Genomic DNA, 22,782 nt, shown 5'->3' with positions numbered 1-22,782 from the left:
GGGGGGGGAAGGTTCCATCTAGGACAAAATCAATTAAACCATAAAAAATGAATAGACCTCCGAAATTGAGAGTATAACTTCGCTATATGCTAGAGTTTTCTATCACACTGTTAACCGTCGCTATAGTAACGGAAATGCAACGCAGACCAACAAACATTACTCACTTAAAGTTCGTCAATATTTTAAGTGGTTGGAATGGTACTGTTGCTGTGGGACAAGGAGGTATGCTGGGAAGAACAAGCCAAGGTGGATACACAAGAAATCTTGGACGGGAACCAAAATTTTAATGAGACGCCGTTACATTCGATTCTCTAAGCTTTTTTTTTTATTATTATTATTTTAACGATGATTAAATAGACCCTGCTCTCCAGGGGACTGAATTCTGGAAAATAATTTTGGTAATAGCTACGATTTGCTCGGGTTACAAGGGAGTCTAGTAAACGCTTTCTTCATTAAGTCTAATATTAATGTTTTGTACAGTCCAAGCACTGGCTTTAGCATAAATTCCTTTTCTGACACACGTAGAAATGGGATATTCTGCATATTTATTAAAAAAAAAAAAATCGTTGAATTTCGTGAAAAATGGAACATATTGGGGGTGCACAAGTTACTATTTTTTGCATAGCGTGGATATCTTAAACTAGTCGAACTTGAAGAAATTACTGAAGAATACATTACTTTATTAGAATAAGCACGCTCAAGGCAGATTTCAAGGGCCCCGAGGAGTTGCTTGGTTGTTTTAGGACGGTTTTTTGAAAAGTTTATAGCCTAGCACACGATTTATTATCTCATGTTGGCTTTGCACTGTTTTTCGATGTTGTCTTCTTATAACTCAATACACTTTTCCAGCAATGCCCCAGATTCGTAATCCCAAGAATCCATGTAGTTGCTTACTCGAAAGTCCTGAAAAAAGGAGTGCGTGGCCGCATAATTTCCTTTTAGACAAGTTGGTTTTTAGTTTCGAGAATAAATGGAAATCATATGGGGTAGATTAGGCTAGTATAGTGGCTAGCAATTCATAGCTAGCCTGATGAATCGCTGTCATGACAACAGCCGATGTCTGAATAGGTGCACTGTCATAGTAAAACCAAAACACCATTAGTCACCTTTCCTGGCCTCTTTGACTTGAATGCATCTCGTTAAATTAATTATCCGCCTACTGTTTGTCCCATTGGAAGATATGCTACTTATTAACCCTTTTGAATGCAACAAGATAAATGCCATGACCTTTCTGGCTGATTAGACCAACTTGGCCTTCTTTGAAGGTGGTGAATCAGCAAGACTCCATCGCTTTCATTTTGGTTTTGACTCTGGTTGGTCGTTATGAAGCCGTGTTTCCTCCACAGTTATATATCTAGCCAGAAGGTTTTCAGGTTCTGTTTGATTATGAGCAAAAATGTGAAGTTTTGAATCGAAAGCGTTTCTGATCGGGTGTCACAAAAAGCAGGAGATCTATGATGCAGAAAATTTTGCCATGACCAATCCATTTGGCAGAATGCTTTGCATCCATTCAATCGAGATGCCTGTAGTCGCTACCATTTCCTAATAGTTACTTGCTGATCATCCATCAACATAGTTCATGTCATGAACTATGTTGATGTAGTGTCTTCATTAATATTATTTATTGACAATCCCTTTTTTATAAAGTTATTTTATTATGGCTCGATATTCATCATCTTTTATTCAAGCTCGAATTTCGATGATTAAAACAAATGTAATTTATGAAATATAACTTTTCATGTATTCATATAAGAGCTTCAATCGTTGAAAAAATGTATTAACCAAAAATGCATCTCCATGCTATGATAGGCTATAAACTTCCTACAAACTCCCTGCTATGATAGACTCAAACAACCCTCGCACGTAAAGGAATATAGCATGCCGTGGAAATGTGATAGATACACCAATCCAGAAACCAATTTGTAAAACCAATCCTATTGTCGAAACCCAATCATGCTTTTGAAGCGTGATTGGTTTTCTCAATTCTATAAATCTTGATGAAATTTTTGATTCTTTTTTCTTGGGAACTATCGCACATCAACCCTTCCAAAACAGAAACGTACAATTTTACTTGGTGGGTTTGACGTTCGTATATTCGACTAGCCTTGCTTCCTTTTTTTTTCCGTGTTGCAGAAGGATAGCAATCACTACACAAATAATTCACTTTCACATAGGCCAGTCCATCAAGAAATCGTCCGAATACACTGCGGATATTGTCTCTTCTATTAACTCTAACTACAACCAACTTCCTTCCACAACATCACTTATTTTCAGTCACTATCATTATAACAAATGAGGCTCAAATCAGTGCCATCAACGAAGCTATTCTTGTAGAATTTAAATTCTTTATCCCTTATTATCCCGAAACTGCCGTCCTTTTTCTAAAAACAATTCTCTAAGGCCATTGGAATTAAGAATAAAGTATACCAAAAGTAGCTTATGTCGAAATCCCCTGCTTATTTTTACCAGCACTAACGAACATTGTAACTTTAATTAATAAAGACGAAAATTGATTGGAAAAGCCAAAACATACAAAACTTCCTTCGTGTCCAAAATGCAGGCATGTTTTCTGTTCTCTTATCTAAAGCCACTGGCTACAAATTCAATCCATCCTTATTCACACCTCTTTTAAATCCCAATAGTTCTGTTACTACTTTGAAAGACAAACCTACTACAATTTTACTTCTCTTCGAACTCTTGCATTCATGATCTTGATAAATCCCCTCGTGTCATATGGAACTCCGATTTTTTTTTTCCAGAAAGAGATTGAACTCTGGAGAATAATCTCGATACGAGCCCGATAAATGCTTTCCTATTGCCTGGAAATAGCCACATCCCGCCAATTCCTATAGGGTTTGGGTTGTTTAGACAAAAACAGCTAAAAATGAGATATCAGTATACTGAGTTTATAAATCGACGGTATCCTATTGTCGATTTTCTTATTTTGTTGTATGAAACCCATCTGACTTATGCTCGATTAACTCAGTGCTGCGTATGATACTTTTATATACTTGTTATTGGGCATAGTCTATAATTAAAATCGAGAGGAGCTGGGCATACGTAACTTGGAGGGAATTAAGTCGAACTAATAATGTCTTAATTGCATTTAATGCATTCTAATAAATAAAATATTTTTTAAAATATTTTATAAATTAATATATATTAATAGTTACTTATTAATACAACGATATTTCATTAAATCCATAAACAGTATAAAGACCAGTAACTTTAAAATATCATAAAATTTGATCTTAAATTTAGTCGCAAAGCTGAGATGTTTAGCAAATATTCAACGTTTATTGTGTTGTCATTGTTTCTTTTGAGAGAAGTTTCAGTCATCGAGAATTAAACCTCATCGAGTATTAAACCCTAAACATAATTTGTTTTAATGCTAGAAGAACTAAATGCCATCCTATGAACTTAAATTATAAGGAATCCTTTTCATTGTTTTGCAAGTAACTACAGAACTCAAAGAGAGAACAAAACCACCCCAGGTGACATGAGGTACCATGCGCAGCTGAAAGACTATATTAGTGTGCAGCAATCCGTGTCTAGACCGCCTCCTTAAATTGATCATTTGTAGTTTTTTTCGGGGCATTCACAAAACAGCTCGATCGATACTTCATGAATTATTGTGTTCCTTTTAGGATATTCCATCCCCACATTGCATTAACATTATCATTTGTTTCATAGACCTATTTTTAGAGAATAGCCCATCATAATACTTGAAATGAAAGCACTTCAGTTGTGTAACGTTTAGAATCTATTTATTTACTATTAAGAGTCGAAAATTCATGAGGAATTGTTATCTGTTAGGTCTTCTGATTGTGTAATAGCAAGATTGCAGTTTATCTTATTATTAATTTATGCCATGCCGTTCAAACATTGTATTAAACATCTTATTTCACGTAAAACAAAAATCAGCATTTATGAAACTAAATTGGCCATAGTAGTCGAGTGTGATGTAGTGTAATCTTAGTAGAAATATAAAAAATTCTCATTTGGACTGTAGTTAAAGACTAAAATTAAAAATAGTAATAATAAACTTAATTAAAAGAAAGAAATCAAAATTAATTTTAACGCGAAAAAATTTCAAAAATGAGGGGGGTGGATAATTCTAAGTAAAGTAAAGGAAAATATAGTAAATCTTGAATCTAAGTTAAGAATAGAGCACGTATGTATTACTTAAGAAAGTCTACATATTTTGTCATCAGCCTACCTTGGAAATTCCGGGAGCACGAAATTGTTCATCATCAATTGCGAGAAAAGGATGTTATTGCGATAACTGTACTGATGATTGCATATCTATAAAAATTACCGTGGAATCCCTAGAGAAATTTAAGAAAGTTTTCTTTAAAATTTAGGAAAGGTAGCTTAGCTCTGTATTTCTCTCTAATGGAAGAAAAACATAATTAGAACTGGAAACGAAAATCTTTAGCAGATGCAAATACTAAACCGTGTTTTTCCAGTGATAATTACATTGCCTAACAAGTGGATTAAAAATAGAGTGATTATTTCTCGATGTTGCTAATAATTAAAGTCGTGATTTTTTTTCAGAATAAATTCTCACAGTCACGGATCAAAGAGTTTGTTTCTTGTAATTGGTGGTTTTTTATTTTTATTTTATTGAAGTCAGCATAAACACGAGGATATTAAAGGTGAAAGACTTTTAATGCATTAATCGCGTATCTGAAAAAAAAAAGGGTATCTATTAACTGAGCGATTCAGTTAGAGATATCATTTTTTTAAAATATTTTTAAAGATGTTTAGCAATAAAACAAACAGCAACGTAACCGTACTACACTGGGGGCCAAAGGCTAAGGAACAAACAGACATAAAAAAGCAAGCAAATCAGAACATTTTATGAGATTACGACAAAAGGTTGAAGATATTCATTTCTTTTATGAAGGGTATGATCTGTGTGGGTAACAAAGCAATACAGGCGCTGTATCGATTTCTATTAATTACATTTAGAAGTAGTATCAACGTTGGAATACGTTAAATTAATTAATTTCACATTACTTTAGTTTGAGATTTATACTTGATTTGTTTCTTTATTAAAAATACGCCATTCTGTATTTTCTTACAATTTTTGCGTCTTTCTTAAAGTATGTTTCTGACTATTTTTTTCTACACCTTACCACACGTTATATTTTCTTCACTACCGAAAAAAGGTAATTTACAACCTTAAACTCCACCAGCCTAATTTATTTCTTGTCTTCCAATTTTTTTATTCGCTATTAAACATTAAATGAATGTAATTTTCATGAAAATACACACTGAATTTTATTCATGGAAATTAATACATACTGTGGTTATAAAATACCATTTGGGCATTATCATTAATTTAACCATTTACTGAAAAAGTCGTACATCTCAACATTGCCTCTCTCAGGTAAAAAAAAAAAAAATGTTCAGAACGAAAATATAGATTTTTTCGATAACCTCATCTGTTGGAAAAGGATTAAGTGACGATTACTGAAATTAACTTTCAAATAAAATGTGGCATCATCTTTTCTTCCATATACCAAAATGCTGACAGGTTCACGCTATAGATTGTCAATCCTAAATGTACCAGGGTCAAGTTCAAACCTTCTCGAGGTCCAAAGCTAGAAACAATTTTATGTCCCTCGATTTTCTAAATATATATTTAAATTATGGGTCCCCAACACTGCCGTTTCCCCTTAGTATCCCTACCCTTAAATTGGCCCTGATGTCCCTAATTGAAATCTAGGATATTTGCTTTTATTTAAAAGTGATTCTAGAGACTTCTTCCTTCCTCTACCATGGTTCAAAATAACAGTTGCCTAGGAGTTTACGAGGAAGTAATTTCATTACTGTATATTAAAAAAAAGTGTTGTTGCCATATAATAAGTCAGATAATCCTTTGATAAATTACCTTTTAATAATCCTTTAATTAAAATTTAAGATATTAATCCGTCATATTCATCGAGCAAAACGCATTATGTCCATAAGGATTCATATAACTTCCAGTACATGTCTTAAAGATTTACAGCACTTGAGATTTAAAAAAAAAATTCAAAAGACCACTGATTGATTTACATTCGATTTCGTTAACGATTTATTGATCAGCATTTCTTCTTTAAGAGACTGCAAACCACAGATAGAGTTATACTGATGTACGGAATCCTGAAAGGTCTTGAGATATTTTATCAAGTACTTAAGAAACTAGCTGATTTAGCTTTATTCTTCTGTCTTTCCATCATTACCAAGGTAATAAAAAAGCAAAAGTGGTTTATTGTATAAAAAAACATTCTATACTCACTATTTGAACAAATTATTTATCCCAATTTGGAATTTAACCTTCAAATACATTTTCTCGAACATTCCTCTTGCCATATTTCACTGAATTCTTCCCACAATGTGTACCCAGAGCTGATATGCGAAAAGGAAAATTACCTCATACTCCTGAACACTTCTCCTTCTGATGAAATCCTCAAGAAAGTGTTAGGTGTGGTGGCTTGATGAAAATAAGCTGTCTTTTCATTAGCAAAGAATGTATCTGGCACCCAGATTAGATCAGCTACTTCTGCGCCAACCGTTAAGCTTTGTAACCCGGGCTGAGCTTTAAAAGAAAGGCGATCATCTGTCCATGCTTGACGGAAATAGAAATCCAACGTGAAGTCCTGTTGAAGAGAAGAGAAATAGGTTTAGCAAACGAGTAAAAAAATGGCCACAATATTAGATATATATATATAATAATATTAAGGGTGAAGTACGAATATTAGGATCACTTAGCATTTATATGCAATTTAAATTTATTTTCGCTTGCTTCAGAATTACAAATTTATTTATTATTTACTGACCTTAAACTGTTATAAAGAAAAACTAAAACATTTTGCTTTTTTTTTGTAGAAACTGAAAGTGTTATAACGATCTGTGTCCTGCAGATTTGGATAAAAGAATCGCCGGAATTTTATTTCGGATAGTAGCATAAAATTAGAATTTAAAACGTATAAAAATTTACTTGGATTAATCATATTAAATTAACATCAAATTAATTTTTATTTAAGAAAGGATAATACAAATTATTACACACATTTTCTAAAATCGAAAGTTCTTTGATCTTTTTTCGCACCAACAAAAATTCATTGGCACAACATTAAATATAGGATATATTATTAGAAAAGGACTGGTATTTAATCCAGTCCTTTTCAAATAATAGTAGTAGCTGTTGTTGGAGTAGGATTTTAGGATCATCAGTGACTAAGACCCTATTGTTCCGTGCATATTGTCTGTAAATTGCGTGTGGCCTTATGATGGATTTTCTGTTTGCTGGATTAAAAACCCGAGTTTCCGGGAGAAAAAGTCTTGCTAGTGTGTGAGTGACCAACTGACATTAGGCCTATAACACAATGCTACTCTCAATTTTTCCCCCAGTGCTTATATAACACCAAATGGACTCACTATTGCACTCGTCACCCAAGTTAAGTGTAATGTAATATAAAGATTCTCAATTAAACGTACTGACCCCACAATTGTTTTTGTTATCATTTGCTGTAATCGTTATCTGTTCCGCGAATGAGATAGGGTCGCGTCTTGAGGCAGCTTTCCTTTATCATCTTTTTGCTAGAATTTGAGGTTCAGTGTTTTTTTTTTTTAATCAAATTAATCTTCTCTAGAGCGGTCGGCTGATTGGATTTACTTTTGTTTGTTATTTTAGAAAAATTAACCTTAGGAGTAACTATTCTAAAAGGAAAGATGGAAAAATACTCAAAATGCCATTTTCTATAAGAGAGTTTTTATCTGATCTATTTCGGTCGAATACTATTGCATGATTCTGTCTACATTTTATTGTTTTCTATAAGGGCTTTAGTTGCACATGCATTGGCTATATTTATCACAGTAAGTTGTAAGTTCGTCATCTCAACAGTGTTCTTAATCTCCAACAGCTATTAGACATTACAGCTCGTGGTTCAGTGACCTGGTCGCAAACGTTTCATCAAGAATGATAATGATTCAATAGTCTGATCCCAGTGCATTCAAAATTTTGAATGTACCTACTGTAGCAACATTATACCAAGCTGTATAAAAAACTTCAAATGGACACTAGAAAATGGAGAAAGATGGTCGTTGTGAATCCATGTAGAAGGTTCCTGAAGAACATTTTCGAAACTTTAACCACATGACGATCAAGAGGTTGACTGTTTATTCTATATTTGATAAAGGTTTAATATATTCTGTGGATGGTATTTCATACCATCCACAGAATATATTAAAATACCACAGAAATACCATCCACAGAACTGCAGCCGCTTAATTCAAAAGCCTTGAATCATACAAAGGCTCTTTCAGTATTCACTTACCTTTAAGAAAGATTTTTGACAAGATAATTGCTATTTAAGAAAATAACTGCGAAATATTGCCATGACGAAAGTTAGTTCACATGGTTCTGACTACCCCAGCGCTCCCTGGTTAAAAATAAATAAGAACCTTAACACTTATTGGGTATTCCACAATGAAAGCAAAGCTTTTCACTGCATCATTGTTATAACTTCTCATATTGTGAAATCCTTCGATAACGGGTTGTGTGGTCATGCACTTCCAAATAAATAACGCTTCCCCAACAAAGAAAACTATTTTTATTCTCAGTTTCGGGTGCCACCACCCAGACAGCACCATTTCGGGAATTATTATTCATTCGTCGTTGGGGGATAGGCATCTCGAATGTAAGACACATCTTGGCTTTCAAATGCATGTAAATTAGGTTTTCGTTTGGTTCTGAGAATGTTATGGTTGCACGCTCGTTCTCCAGAGTCCCTCTTCTACATCAAGTGGATGCTGCGCTGGTCAAGGCAGAAACTACGATTAGTTAGTTGAAATTTTGAATAGGGCAGTAGTCTGGGATGAGAATGTCCTTAAAGCTACGTTATTTGCACGCCTACTTCTTGCGACCAAGTTTGGATGACGAGAGTGAAGGAAGAAATGAAATGTGGGGAATGGTTTAATATGGAAATTCAAGCAATAGCGAAGGTTTTGGAGAAATGATGGAGAACAACTATGATGGGTAAATATGCCTGGTATGTGGCTTGAGGCGATCACCAAAGAAGAATACATTCAAATCTTCATATTCAAACAAAGTACTTTGGCTTATCTCCTTAATAGCAACTGCACTCAAATGAATTTGCTATTCTGAGAAGATTTATGGATTTCCTTTAAGTGGTTGCGTTGTCTTGTTTCTATAATTAACTAAAGCTCGATAACGTGTATATTATGTATTTACTGACACGTATTTATGTTAAAATTGGAGATGAAATGAAAAAGTAATGTTATATTCGTAATCAAAATAAACCAAATTATAAATAAACGAGAGATGAAGACAAGCAAAGTGTTATGTATAATCTTTAAGAAACCTTGGTGGGGAAGGGTGGCAATAAATCTAAGTTCGCCTAAAATTCAGCTGCATCTACACCAGATTATGTCCTGCGTAAAATCCTATATTAATCTCTCTCTCACCTAAATAAAAATGAAAGCACATCCGCTCGCGAATACATTTCTGAAAGAAGCAAAAGCTGCACAGATAAAAATTACTGCCAATAAATTCAAACAGCTTAGAATCAATTATTCGATCAATACGGTTATTATATGTAGGTCATAATTGTGTGATTCATTAGCGAAACGATGACATTTTCAAATGTCAAGTTATTCTTCAACTCATAAGATTACAACGGCCTTGTTATAAAACCCAGGCAATTATGAATTCAAATGCAGCTGCATCTGCATACTTTCTGTCATTAATGGGCTCCTTTTTATTCCCAAAGCTCATTGCGCTTACTTTTGCACAATAACGGTGGATAGAACAGCTAACGTTCAAGAAACCTTTCCTTTGAACGTATGTAGTCATGTAAAGAAAAGGGGGCGGGATAGAGGGGGAATGTGTATTTTAACCCAGTAGCATGTGCCTGGGGATGGTTAATGAGAGCATTCTCAGACTACTCTTTAATGAGCTCAATCATGATCACGCCGACGAAACGAACTCAGTCTTATCAGCTCGTGATGAATCTGAAGGTAGTAATGGATACAGGAGACTGTTAAGTTAAAAAAAAAAGAAATATACAGATTTAGTATTAATGAGCGTACTTTGCAACAGAGAAAAATGGAAATTAGTTAACACTATCCGAGAACAATTTTCGTTCCAGTTTTAGCTTACTGCAAAGTCCTATTTCCTTCGGATAATCCTCAAAATTTGATTATAATTATTTAGTCGAAGTTTTTTACCAATGCATCCCTAACTACTAACAGAATATTAGTTCCCAAACAAGCAGTTATGATCGGTCATTCAAAGAAAAATTGTTTTGAATTATAAAATAGTAATGGTATTCTAGACTTTTCAAAATTCTTAGTATTAGGCCAAAAAAAAAAAGTAACGAGTACGTAAGAAAATTATTTGCTTCCCTCCTCACGTAGGTGCCGTCCATTTGACCTTTGTATTTCTTTAAACCGTCGGCCTTAACTAACTGCAGAAGTTGCAGTAATCGACAATTCGCAGGCTAAAAGAAAAACTTCCTACAATCTAGTCTGAACGTCATTCTCTGTAAAATTCCACCCTCATTCATTTTGTTAACCTCAAATCAGGTCTCCTTCAGGGTGCCTGATTTCCAAGCAGTAATATCCACATAATCGAAGTCTTTCCTCTCATGGTAGTCCTTTTACCGATCTCGTCATGCGAGTTGTTATCCTTTGGATCCTTTCAAGAAGCTCGGTGTCTTTTTTCAGATGACATCTCCATATTTGGGCACAGTATTTCAATTGCGATCTTACAATTACCCTATACAGTGGGACCATGACTTCTATGGTTTGAGCAAGCTCAATGATGGGATTTTTTCCCTTACCCATATTACGGACCTCAGGGAGCATAAATGCAAATTGAGGAAAGACAGTTGCGGAATAGTTGTGCGGTAATTTGTTTTTAGCCAGCGGGTGGTTGATTACTGCAACAAACTTCCATCTGTCGTTGTGGAAGTTGATAGCTTAAATAGATTTAAGGAAGAACTGGACAGGACAAACTTTTGAAGCGAATAGATAGGTGAAATGGGAAGTTTTCTTTTTTTATTTTCTGGCTGATATTGTATAAGCTTGCTTTCTTGCATCATATGCTACTACTAATGTTATCTCTACAGGATATAAATCGTTTGATAAATCATCGATAGGATATTATAGGCTTTTCCTGGCTGCCTGTTCACACTGCTCAAAAAATTGAATATCTGCCCGTATCGCAACTCTCGGATCCCTTTCTTCCTCTACTGTTTTTAATTCAACCTTACTAAGTGTATAAATTATTGTAGGGTTCCTAATTACCACAAGTAAGACTTTGCATATTGTTGCATTAAAACATAGCTGCCACTTTTCTGACCGTTCTTGAAGTCTGTTCAAGTCACCATGAAGGAGCGCTGCTTGGCACTGATAATTTCGACTTTCCCAATATTTACATCGTCTGCAATTGACATCACGCTATCTCTTCATTGATATCGTTTAGGAAAATCAGAAACAACAGTGGTCCAAAGACCGATCCTTGGGAACCCAGTTCTGACACTGCACCAATTTTAAGAATAACCAGTAATCGCAACCCTATGCTTTCTGCCACCGATCTTAGAATCTTGCTAGTAATCCCAACATGTTCCAACTTATACAGTAGCTTCTCATGAGGAAGCTAAGTCAAATGCCTTACTAAAATCCAAACAACGAAAGTCAAAATTGCCCTCTACACGCAGCTCATGAGTATCAAAACAGCTTCTCAGGTCAGTTCAACTTGATTTTCCCCTAATAAAGCCATGTGTCCTTCAAAATGCCATTTCTATCTTAATCTCAATGGTTCAATACACTCTCTGGCCGCCTCACTCAAAATTAACGTGTATACACTATCAATTTCAAGGGCCTTATTTGTCTTTAGGCTCAAAGATTTTTCTAATAAACAGTCAATTTCAAAATCACTAATTTCATAACTGGTTGTCTTAGCCTCACTCTTAGACCTTGTTCTCAGCATGAAAGAGCTTTCATCATTAAAGCCCGATGGAAGTACGTATTCAATTCATCAGCAATATCAACTGGGTTTTATAAGACTTTCCCACAACCAGTATACAAGGGTCCGATCTCATTCATTTTTCATTCTTTGTATTCATGTACACGTAAAACACCTTGTTGCCATTCTTTTCTGTCTTAGCCAGTGCTTTCTCATAATCCAATTAATATTATGGAAGGACTTTTATGGGACTTACAATTATTTTGTAAGTCCAATAATAAGATTTATTACTAAACTTCTAGCGCGAATAAGCGCATTGAAAAACTTACAATTAAGGCAAATGGTTCAATCCCTCGTGGATAGCACAGTTGGTAGAATCGCCGTCCTCCCCACACCGGATTGAAAAAGTCCGAGTTCGATGCTGGCGATGACGTGAGAAATTCTTATGAGACTTTTTCACAACGTAGTTGAGTTAATTGGTCTCAGATGAGGATGGAATTGTTTTTTCTCCAGGGAAACTCGGATTTTTTGGTCCAGGAAACAGAAATTCGACCACAGGAGACACACACAGTTTACAGACAGTATACACTGAGAAATATGGCCTTAGTCGCTGATGATCCTAAAACCCTACTACAACAATAACAACAGAATGGTTCAATGACTTGTTACTTAGCGGAACTGAGTTCGCGACCGTCTTGCATAGAGCCAGCGTAAGAGACACAAATCAAAGCCTTTTGGGATTTAATCATTTCCTTACCTACACATTCCCGGGTGGGTCGGTTGGATGGTTTTTGTAGGGTTTTAGACCATATCCCGCCATATATAATATGCCTGTAAATTGAGTGTGTTCTGTGGTCGATTTTCTATTTACTGGACAAAAAAAACCTGAGATTCCGGGATAAAAAAACCACGCTAACCTCGCCTGAGATCGATTAATTCAACCACGTTGGGAAAAGGGCCCATAAGTTTCTCAGATCATTGATAGGATTCAAACTCAGGTCTTTTCTACCCTGCATGGGGAGGACGGTGATTATACGAACTGTGGTACCAAACATTAGTTGATATAACTTTGTTTTTCCCAGCTATATGTCTTTATGGTAATCACAATACCTATGTTGTTCCCAACTATACAAAATAATGTTGACTCTTTTATTCTTCTTATTTGTGATCATTTCAAATTTCGTTAATTTCTTTCAATACCAGCGACTCTCTGATCGTCTTCCAATTATTTCTAAAATAAATTCCAATTCACACTTTTATTAATCACAGATTATACCCACGGATAATTAAGTGTTTAGTTTCGTATTAGGAGTACAAGAGAAAGCTAAAAGAGCAGCATTAACTGTTTTAAACGGACAATCATTTTAGCTGGAATAACTTATATCCGTATTTTAGGTATATCAAATATTATAAAGGGAAATGGTTGTCTTTTTATTCCCGATGTTTCTCTTTAAAAACACCAGTGATAGTTTAGTGAGAACACCACCTAAGAGGTGAGAGGTGGATACTTTAGTGCAATTTCCGTTCTTTCCTTCACAGCATGGATGTAAAACCCTTTTAATTAGAACTTAATATATACCCATCTACTATTCGGTGCGCTGGTTTTATTTATTCTAATTTAAACTGCTTTAAGACAACAGCCATCAACTGATAAAATAACACTGGGTTGTCTAGTGCCATACTGATGGTGAGCATCCTCTGAGGAGTCATCGAAAATGATCGAAATAGCAGTTAATGTGGTGGCACTGCATTCCAAATAAGCAGCAACTTCATGAAACAGAGTGCTGTATATTTATAACGCAATACCGAGGCAACTCATAGTCACAGCATCACAATTTGAGAGACAGAAAGATCGGTGTCTGTAATCATTCTTTCTTTCTTTTCTTATTGAGGATTTTATTCGCATGGTATCTTTACATTATTAAACAAATGGGTACATACGCTACTGTTATTAACTGAGTTCCAAAGAAATTAAGTTCTATGTCAAGACTAATTATCTGGAGTTTGGCTGAGCCCTTGTTATTAAAAATAAAAACTGCAGGCTTTAAGACTAACCGAAAGTTTTCATAATCGGAGAATTGTCTCATCTACAAGAGAAGATAAAGCTGATGGTCGAAAGTCGATGAGAAATTAGGTTATATAATTCTTTACATAATATTATTAGCCATATCCTGATGCTGTTCAAATTTGCTCTAAATTTAAACCGATTTTTACTATAAAATATTCTGTGCATTAAAATTGGCCATATGGTCTATTGTTGTTTGAACTCCATCTATCTTCACACTACTCAGAAAACAAGTTCGCGTAAAGCTTGCTAGTCTCTAAGATATTGCAAAATAAGCCAGAGGAAAAATAACAGAAGAGTTCACGCATGCATGATCGTATAATTCAATAACTCTGCGTATTTTTATGTTTAAATATGCATTTACTTCGCTATGTTTCAAAGCATATTCGATCAATTTTAAACTTAATTAAAATAGCGAAGATATTGTAAAATCGTAGCAGGTTATGCCCATGAATTTTTAATTCGTATCAAAGAAATTCCGAAGACTACATGAAGATTTAGTTGTTTTGTGCCACAAATACGTGAAAACTCTGACAAGAAAATATTTGATTTTATGAAAGAGTTACAGTGGAGGAATTGGGTTCCCCTTGAATAATTCCAAGGCCTATATAAAAAGATTGATTAGGAATAAAGCAAATAACCTAAAAGATAAGTAATTAAATTAATATCGTTATTAAATTAATAACGAAGAGAAGTGGCCGTTTATAAGCGGCATCCTCAAGAAAACCTTGTGATATTAGTCTCAAGGAGAGTTTAAGGAGAAATGCATTAGAAGCCAAATATACGAGGTGTGCCAATAAAGTTTCATCACCAACACTGGTGGTGTTGGTGATGTTCGATGAGTTTGAAAATAAACGAAAGTTGTAATTCAACTTTCTTCCAACAGTTTGTGGCAAAGAGATTGTGCAGTAGGCTGACAGGTGTAATAATCAGTTTCGTTAAAGTTCCGTGTCACGATTTTGCAATGAACGAACACCAAATTTTGCTTTAAATTGGGAAAATCTAAAATGGAAACGCATTAAATGTTAAAAACTGTTTAAGGTGATTAAATGTTAATATGTACCAATGTGTTTTGGTATAAGCCGTTCAAAGATGGCGTCAGGATGTTCGCGATGACCAAAGACGTGGCGCGTCAACCTCCGCTCTCGTTGGTAGCACAGTTAGTATAATCACCGTCCTTCCCACACCAGATGGAAAAGACCTGATTTCGAATTTTCAATGACGCGAAGAATTTTTATGGGCCTTTTTCGCAACGTGGCTGAGTAAGTCTGTCTCGGGCGCGGGTGTCATGGTTATTTATCCCAGAAACTCGGTTTTTCGTCCATCAAACATTAAATCGATCACAGAGCACGCGCAATCTACAGACATATTACATACGGCGCAATATGGCCAAAGTTACTAAAGCACCTTAAAACCCTTCAACCTCTCGAAATGAGGACATGCAAAAGTTCGGAAAATTGTGGCAAGAAATCGTCTTCTGACCCTCAGAATGATTGTTGATGAGTTGAATAAGGAGACCCGCCAAATTCTGCATGAAGATTTAGAGAAAAGGAAATTCTGCGCACACTTTGTGCTACACAGCCTCATGATTGAGCAGAAGCAACGAAGAGTGTCACTATGCGAAAACTTCATTCAGACTTGTCAATAAAATCCTAATTTATTCTACTTTGTCACTGGAGATGAGTGTAGGGTGTTTCAGTACGACCCAGTCACAAAGCATCATGGAATGCAGTGGACTTCAAAACAGAAGTCAAAACAAACCAGAATTCGTTTACAGAAGTCTAGGATCAAGACTATGTTCAACATATTTTTCGACAAACAGGGTGCGATTCTCAAGGAATATGTACCTGAAGGGGAGGGAGTCAATGCGGCGTTCTTTTTACAGGTACTTCAAAGATTATTGAAGCGTATTTCCCTGTGAGGCCGAATTAGCTCTTTTCGAGAGAAAAGTAGCAGATTCTTGTTGCACGACAACGTCCCGCCCATTCCGTATTTATTGGGAAACATTTCTGATGCAACATGGCACTGTACAGATTAATCAACCAACATACTTTCCCCATCTAGCACCAGCGGACTTCTTCCTCTTTCTCAAGGTGAAAACTGCCATCAAAGGAAAGAGATTCCAGGCTGTGGAAGACTTAAAAAAATAAAACGCAACCGCCGAACTAAACTTACCTTTGTATACCTTCAATGACTCTCTTCAGGAACATTTATAACTGTGTAATCAGTGCATTAAATTCAGTTAGCGATTACTTTTAATAAAAATAAAACCATTCTGAGCTTCTTTATTTTGTATTCTTTTTAAAGTCCAGTTCGAGATCTTTGTTGCCGCACCTTTTAGATAAAGAAAGCATACCTTAATGGCAATGGCTTCCCAGATGGATCAAATCCTGTTTAGGAGACTGAGGAAGTCTGATTGTTGTAGGTTTAGGCGCATCAGCGACTTCGACAATATTACGCCGTATATACAGGGTGGGGGCAGGAAAACGAGCAATTTTAAAATTTCATAAGGTTTTTGGGTACCGGTATGGTAGGGAGGATTGCGCCACCCGACATGCTCTTGTCCACATCTTGCCATTTAGTAATCATGGAGGAGTGAAGTGGTTCTCAATGTGCTTCCGCCGACAGGGGAAAACAAAGATAGTTACAAGGCCGCTGGACGTTTACTTCTGTTTTACTTTAAGCTTCAAGGTCCTATACTTTCTGCTCGTGCCATTAAAACATGGGTACCAAATTTTGAAGAAACCGGTTCCGCTATCAAAAAGAAGTCTTTGGGTATAATAAGAAGCGCTCCTACACGTCACAGCTGTCCTGGCCAATCTCGTACAGAGTCGAAAGCGTTTCGCATGCACTATCGTTGAACTTATCCAGTAAAAGTCTACGACAAATATTGCACCAGAATTTAAATGTCTATCCTTAAGAGTTACAGGCACTACAAGAATTAAAAACTGGCAATCTCCTTACCGTAAAAATCTTTGTCAGTCTTACATGTAAAGCTTTATTCGCAATCTGTGGATGTCTGATGAAGCTCATTTTCGCCTTCCTCAAATTAATGAGGCCAGTTGGTTTCAACAAGATGTCGCGGCTCCGTCTCAAACCACCAGGCTGTCAATGAAAGCCATACAACTTCTTTTTCAAAACATCTGTAAGAATGGTGACGTTTCTTGCCCTCGAAGGTCCCCAAAATCTGTCGTGAGATTTTTTTTGTGAGGACACTTAAAAGCAAGGTATACTCTCAGCGTTCACACAATACTAAAGATCAGAAAGGAAATAATTCTTGAAGAAATTTGTCTTAATTCTTTTGGAGATACCACGTCATGGAAAACATGCATGGAAGATTAAAAGAAAGCCTGCTGAGAGATGAAGGTCGCCTCCACCAAGGTAACGTGAGGATCTGCATGAAATAAAGGGCGTGCTCTGTACTTGAAGATGGCATATTTGTAATTTGGCAATTTCAAATTCTTTATCGGATTTGCCTGCTCACGAATGAAAAAACCCGAGTTTCTCGGGTTAGGAAGTCTGGAATCGTGATGTTTATTATTGTGTTTTGTTAAAGTGGATATTGCTAGGACAAAAATAATTACATCTGTTTCAAATAACCTTGAAATGAATAGTTAAGATAATAGATTAAGAGCATATAACGTTGATGACGTTAAAGCGAAATAATAATCACTAATAGGATGAAAGAAGTTACTAGGAACGTGTTTCTAGAAGTCATTAAAAGATGATCATAAGAACAAATTTAATAAACAAGCCGAAGAAATCTAATATCGTGAGCCCAGTCATGAGGAAAAGAAAAGCATTACAAAAAGCAAAATATCTGCAAACGGCGGTTGAAATTTTCTCGGTTCTACTCTATTAGTGGGAAGCTTCATCATCGTGAGCAGTTCGAAATGTCAGAAATGAAGGAAGTCCTCACAGATTGTCAACTTCGTTTCATACACAGAATCCGACATACATTTACTTTTTTGTGACTTCTGCTCAGAAGGCGAATGCAGTGACAAGTCGTGGCAGTATACCTTCGCTGTTTGCTGTTTACGATTTCGCTCTTTGAGGGGGGTTGTCCGTTTCACTCAAATCGGAAAAAGAACTTCTGTAAAACAGAAGCTGACAAGTTTCTTGAAACGCCACAAGATCAATCACTTAGACACTAAGACTGCTGCCAAATGTTCGGCTAGTGAACTACGTGATGCAATTGAAGTGTACATTTAGGGTGGTGCATTTTATTCAGGAAGTAGTCATGGTCTCTTCTGCTAGTCGAATCCTCATGGAAACCTAATTTCCGCATTAAATTTTGTTATTTTTTGACATAAGATTGTCAACTTGAGATCCATCAATAGGATGAGGCCTCTTCTTATGGATTGCTACATTCCTGCCAGTTTCGACTATGGGAATGCAATTGTTCCTATATATAACGGTTCTGTCCTATTCAGATAACAAACTTGCTAATAAAAATATTATGATATATTTATTTAAACTTTGTACATCTCCATGTGTACAAATATATCTTTTTTTTTCACCAACAGTTTAAATTTCCATAAGTTAAGATTCCCATAGAGGTTTTAAAATTTTCCTCCAGTTTATCTGAAATTAATTGAATCCCTTTTATATCTGTTATGAGCTTATTTCATTCCGTGGTTGAGTTAGTCGGTTTCGGACGTTGATAGAAAGGTTTCCATCCCCGGAAACTTGGGTGTTTCGTCCATGAAACGGGCAAATCAATCAGAGAACACACGCAATTCACGAACAAAATACACTTGAGAAGATAAATGTACAATCCAAGGTGGCCCTAGTGTGAAATTTATTTTATTTTAACGTTTGATTCATTTTTCTTTCACGAATACCATTTCATAATATATGTTAATTTTCTTATTATTTTCAATTGTGTGCATAATACCAGAGTTATTGAGGTTTTGCACAAAAACCCTCTCATAATCCTATGCTTTCTATCACCACTTTTTCTTCGGTTTTTAAATGACATTCGAAGGACTGCGAACTTGTCCACCAGTGTGTTTCTAACAATACGTTAGATTCTCCTTTTCTTTTTGACAAATAATGTATCTCATAACAAAACGCCTATAACATCTACCACCATCTGCTTAAATGCCAATCCAGCCAATTCCCCAAAAAAACGGGGTCCAGTTCATTTAAACAAAGTAAATCCCAATCCTATCTTGCTTCTCACAAAATAAATCTGCTTCAATTAATCTTATATTCAGCAACGTCTTGACTAGACAATATTAGACTTCTCTACTTGAAATAACCAAAATAGCTCTACTGCTTGTGGATTACTCAAACCACCGAAAAATGGCCCACAGAACGTTCAAAATATCGCCTATAAGTTTTATTAATTCAGCGTACTGGAGGGATTCATGTACCTTGGAAGCAGTTATGAACTTATCCTCGGTTATTCAAAACACTTAAACATATGAGATAGATACAAGTAAATTAATTTATTGGATCAAAAATATAAATCTATACATAAAAAAGAAAATCTATTTCCAATAATAAGTCAATGGGCTACTTTTTGGAATTCTTTGTAGAATTTCTTCTTCGGGCCTAAAAAATAATTTAACGTCGATGCAAGTCTGGCAGGGAATGCTTAGAAATTAAACTGTTCAAAAGTGAATGCATCAGAACAGGATAACGTGTGAACATGTACCATTTAAGTAGCTCTTCAGAGCAGTATCGATTTTGTAGCGCAAACTAGATCAGCGATCTCCCTTAGGACCAAAGTTCAACAAGGAATTGCGAAATTTAGCCAATTTACAGTCTCGAGAACTGGTTTTGGGTTTGCTTTTTTTGTAAAAGTTTCATACTGTCAATCTAATAAAATATCGCAGTTTACTGCTCGGGAGAAAGTGCCCTTTAATCCGTCATTTAATTAATTAATTACCCTTTAAGCGCTCGGATACATGCTGATATGTGCAGAATCTGAATATATTCTGAGGCAATAGATCCGTTTGTCGATGCGTGCTTATTGAATTTCCGATTCAGTGACTGCACAAGACTGTTCCATCTCCCTACCCATTTACCTTGCACCATACTGTTTAACGATTGGCTGCAAGCAGATAGTTCCAGTGTTGTTTTGTTTCCAACCTTCTCGGGACCTATTTACGCCAACGGAAAGCAAACTACGGAAACAGGATCTCATTTGGTGGTCATTTTATTCTCTTCGGATACTTTATTAAACACCGCTGATCCATCAGTCAAACTTTTCCATATGCATCGCCATAACTGATCCTGTTTCTATTCTTTGCCAATCCTGTATCTGTTGTTTATACAATGATGGACTGTTTACTTAACAGAAACTGTTAAGTTGAATTGCCCTGTAGCTATTGATATATTCTGTTTCTCAGCAGAATAATTAGCCACATCGATGGCTAGGAGACCGTATAGAGCATAAATAAAAGAAAATAGCGCATGCGCTGTATAGTTCGCCGAAATTTAAATGAATTATATGGTACAATGCGTTAAAATTCGGTAACCATAAACTGCTTTAGTTTCCATTATTCACCGAATAAGAGTGTATTGGTTCCATACCCATTTACTCAATAATGGACTGTCTCTGACGTCATTAAAGCAATGCATCGTGGGAATAGTAGCTATAAATACAAACACAGTTGGTCAGTGACCATCGAGGCTAGTTAATAATAATTCATAATATTACAAATTATTAATTATATATTCTCTAACCTCCTACAGAATTTCAATAATGGACCGAATGCAGCGAATTCTTACATATTTTAAAGTTGCTACGATACTGTTACGTTATTTTAGCGAGAAAACTATCAATTTTCGATTATGTGCACGTTCTAAAGGTTTGGTGACAGCTGTATGACTTGTATGGCTAAAGTAGTGACAAATTCTAATCCAGTTTCGCATTCTGTGCTCATATGCACTCTGTTAATTACCAGTATTCTCTCATTTTACAGCCAAGTAGTTATTGATCATCCATTAACAATATTATACAACACACCAATAAATTATTGGTTCATTCGTGTCTTTTCCAAATGCAGGAAACAAGACTAATACAATTTGTGATTCGTTGTAATGATGAATCAGTCATTCACTTCCATCCAATCCTGTCACTGCTTGCTTTTTTTTGGACGGTGGCCATGAATTCCTTGGTCATAATGAGTTGTTCACGTGGTAGGACAATTATTATTATTTTATAAATCTATTCATGGTGTTTAGATTTAATTTTTCGGTTTGTATTTACCATAAAACAGTGTGCCAGCAAGTTTTGGTAGGTAGTGTATTCATACTAGAATATTACTTTGTATCCCAGTGATTTCTACTATATAAAATACTCGGAAAAGCATTTAATACAAGAAAATGTACATTCTGGGAAAAGCAAACTATCTTTTCATCAGTCGATCATAAAATCATCTGTCTTCGTACAAAAGAAATATCGAGTTCAAATTATTATAGAAAATTCATGAGGAGCAAAGATGTTTTCCTTTCTAACCGTAGCTACTCCTTCAACCAAAAACACATCTTAGTTTTAAATGTATTCATGCAGGCAGGAGACTTAAAAAAAAACACACACCACATTTTCCATCTATTGTTACCACACAAGGGGAAAAAACATCCAAGGACATAGCGTCTTAGAATTTTTAAAATTAATTTTCTTTGTGCTGTTCTGTGCTTCTAGAACTCGGCACTTGAGTTTTCGTAGACATCTTGCAAAATTTTTAGAAGTGGAGAATCAGCAAGTTTCTAATATAAATTTGTGCTTATTTTTCCCGTTGTAATAAGAGCAAGCCAAGATATTCCTTGGCTCTTACCTTTGTTATTCTTGACGAAAGCTTCCTTTTTTTTATGAAGTTCCGTTAATTGGTTTTCTTTTGTTTGACAGCAACCATGGTTATATTGTTATCACTAACACCATTGCTCCTTGAACTCTTTGTTCTCGGGTGAATGGGCAAAATGAGGAACATCTTCCTACTTGAAATGGTTATGGTCAGTCAGCTACGCTAATTAGGTTAGTCTCTGCCCTAAAATGAGGCTTTTAGGTGGATTTTTCAAGATGTTCTTTCTTATATAATATTAAGACTACTTTTAACAGAAAAAACAGGCCACATTTGCTCTCATCTAACCTGTGAGGCCGCTTTATATCCAGGCTTCTATCCACACTACTCCCATCTACTAGAACACCTTAACTATATACAGATCTTCTTATTGCGCTAATGGAAGTAAATGGTGTCATTTAAATCTGCATTGTCTGAGTGATATAATTATTTCCTGGTTTACCTAAAAGTGGTGTAATGGCCACTTATACTTGCGTTCATTAAAATATTCTCCGAGTGCGAGAAATACGCTGAATAGAAAAATCCAATTAACGAATTTTTTTATAAATTTGAAGGAGTATGAAATCATCTATGACGCTTTGGCATTTTTTTTTTAGATTCCATTTTGTTTTATAAAACAAAGAAATTCTAAATTATTACAAAATACCTAAATTTTATGCTTAAGTTATAAATTTAAAATCCAGCGATTCGGATTTAGAAGTGTCTGAAAAAAGGTCTTGTGTTTTAAGACTGTTTTTTGAATTTTTTTATTAATTTCTTAAAGAAACCCACTAAACTGTTATCATCTTTCTGAATAGTTACTTGGAATGCAGGTAAGTTTAACGATATCCTAAATTTCTCTAGTTAATTTTCTACACCATTTCATATTTGTTATTTCTGTGAATTCGATTATTACTTCAATTATACCCATGATTCGTAGAAAC

General features: G+C 35.4%; 1 protein-coding gene across 2 annotated transcripts in view; it reads right to left on the bottom strand.

The window, feature by feature from the left end:
• Positions 1-22,782, bottom strand: part of LOC150085529 (gamma-aminobutyric acid receptor subunit beta-like) — a 397,105-nt gene that overhangs the window by 312,687 nt on the left and 61,636 nt on the right. For both annotated transcript variants that reach the window (XM_090374099.1, XM_090374100.1), the window contains exon 4: positions 6,421-6,647. In XM_090374099.1, the coding sequence (XP_090230225.1) occupies positions 6,421-6,647 (227 nt within the window). The remainder of the gene's footprint in view (positions 1-6,420; positions 6,648-22,782) is intronic.

Source organism: Mastigoproctus giganteus, chromosome 5 (genome assembly GCF_048544385.1).
Source record: "Mastigoproctus giganteus isolate SK-2022 chromosome 5, ASM4854438v1, whole genome shotgun sequence".
NCBI classification, from domain to species: domain Eukaryota; kingdom Metazoa; phylum Arthropoda; class Arachnida; order Uropygi; family Thelyphonidae; genus Mastigoproctus; species Mastigoproctus giganteus.
Note: the sequence above shows the minus strand (reverse complement) of the source record. Positions and strands in the feature narration are given on the sequence as shown.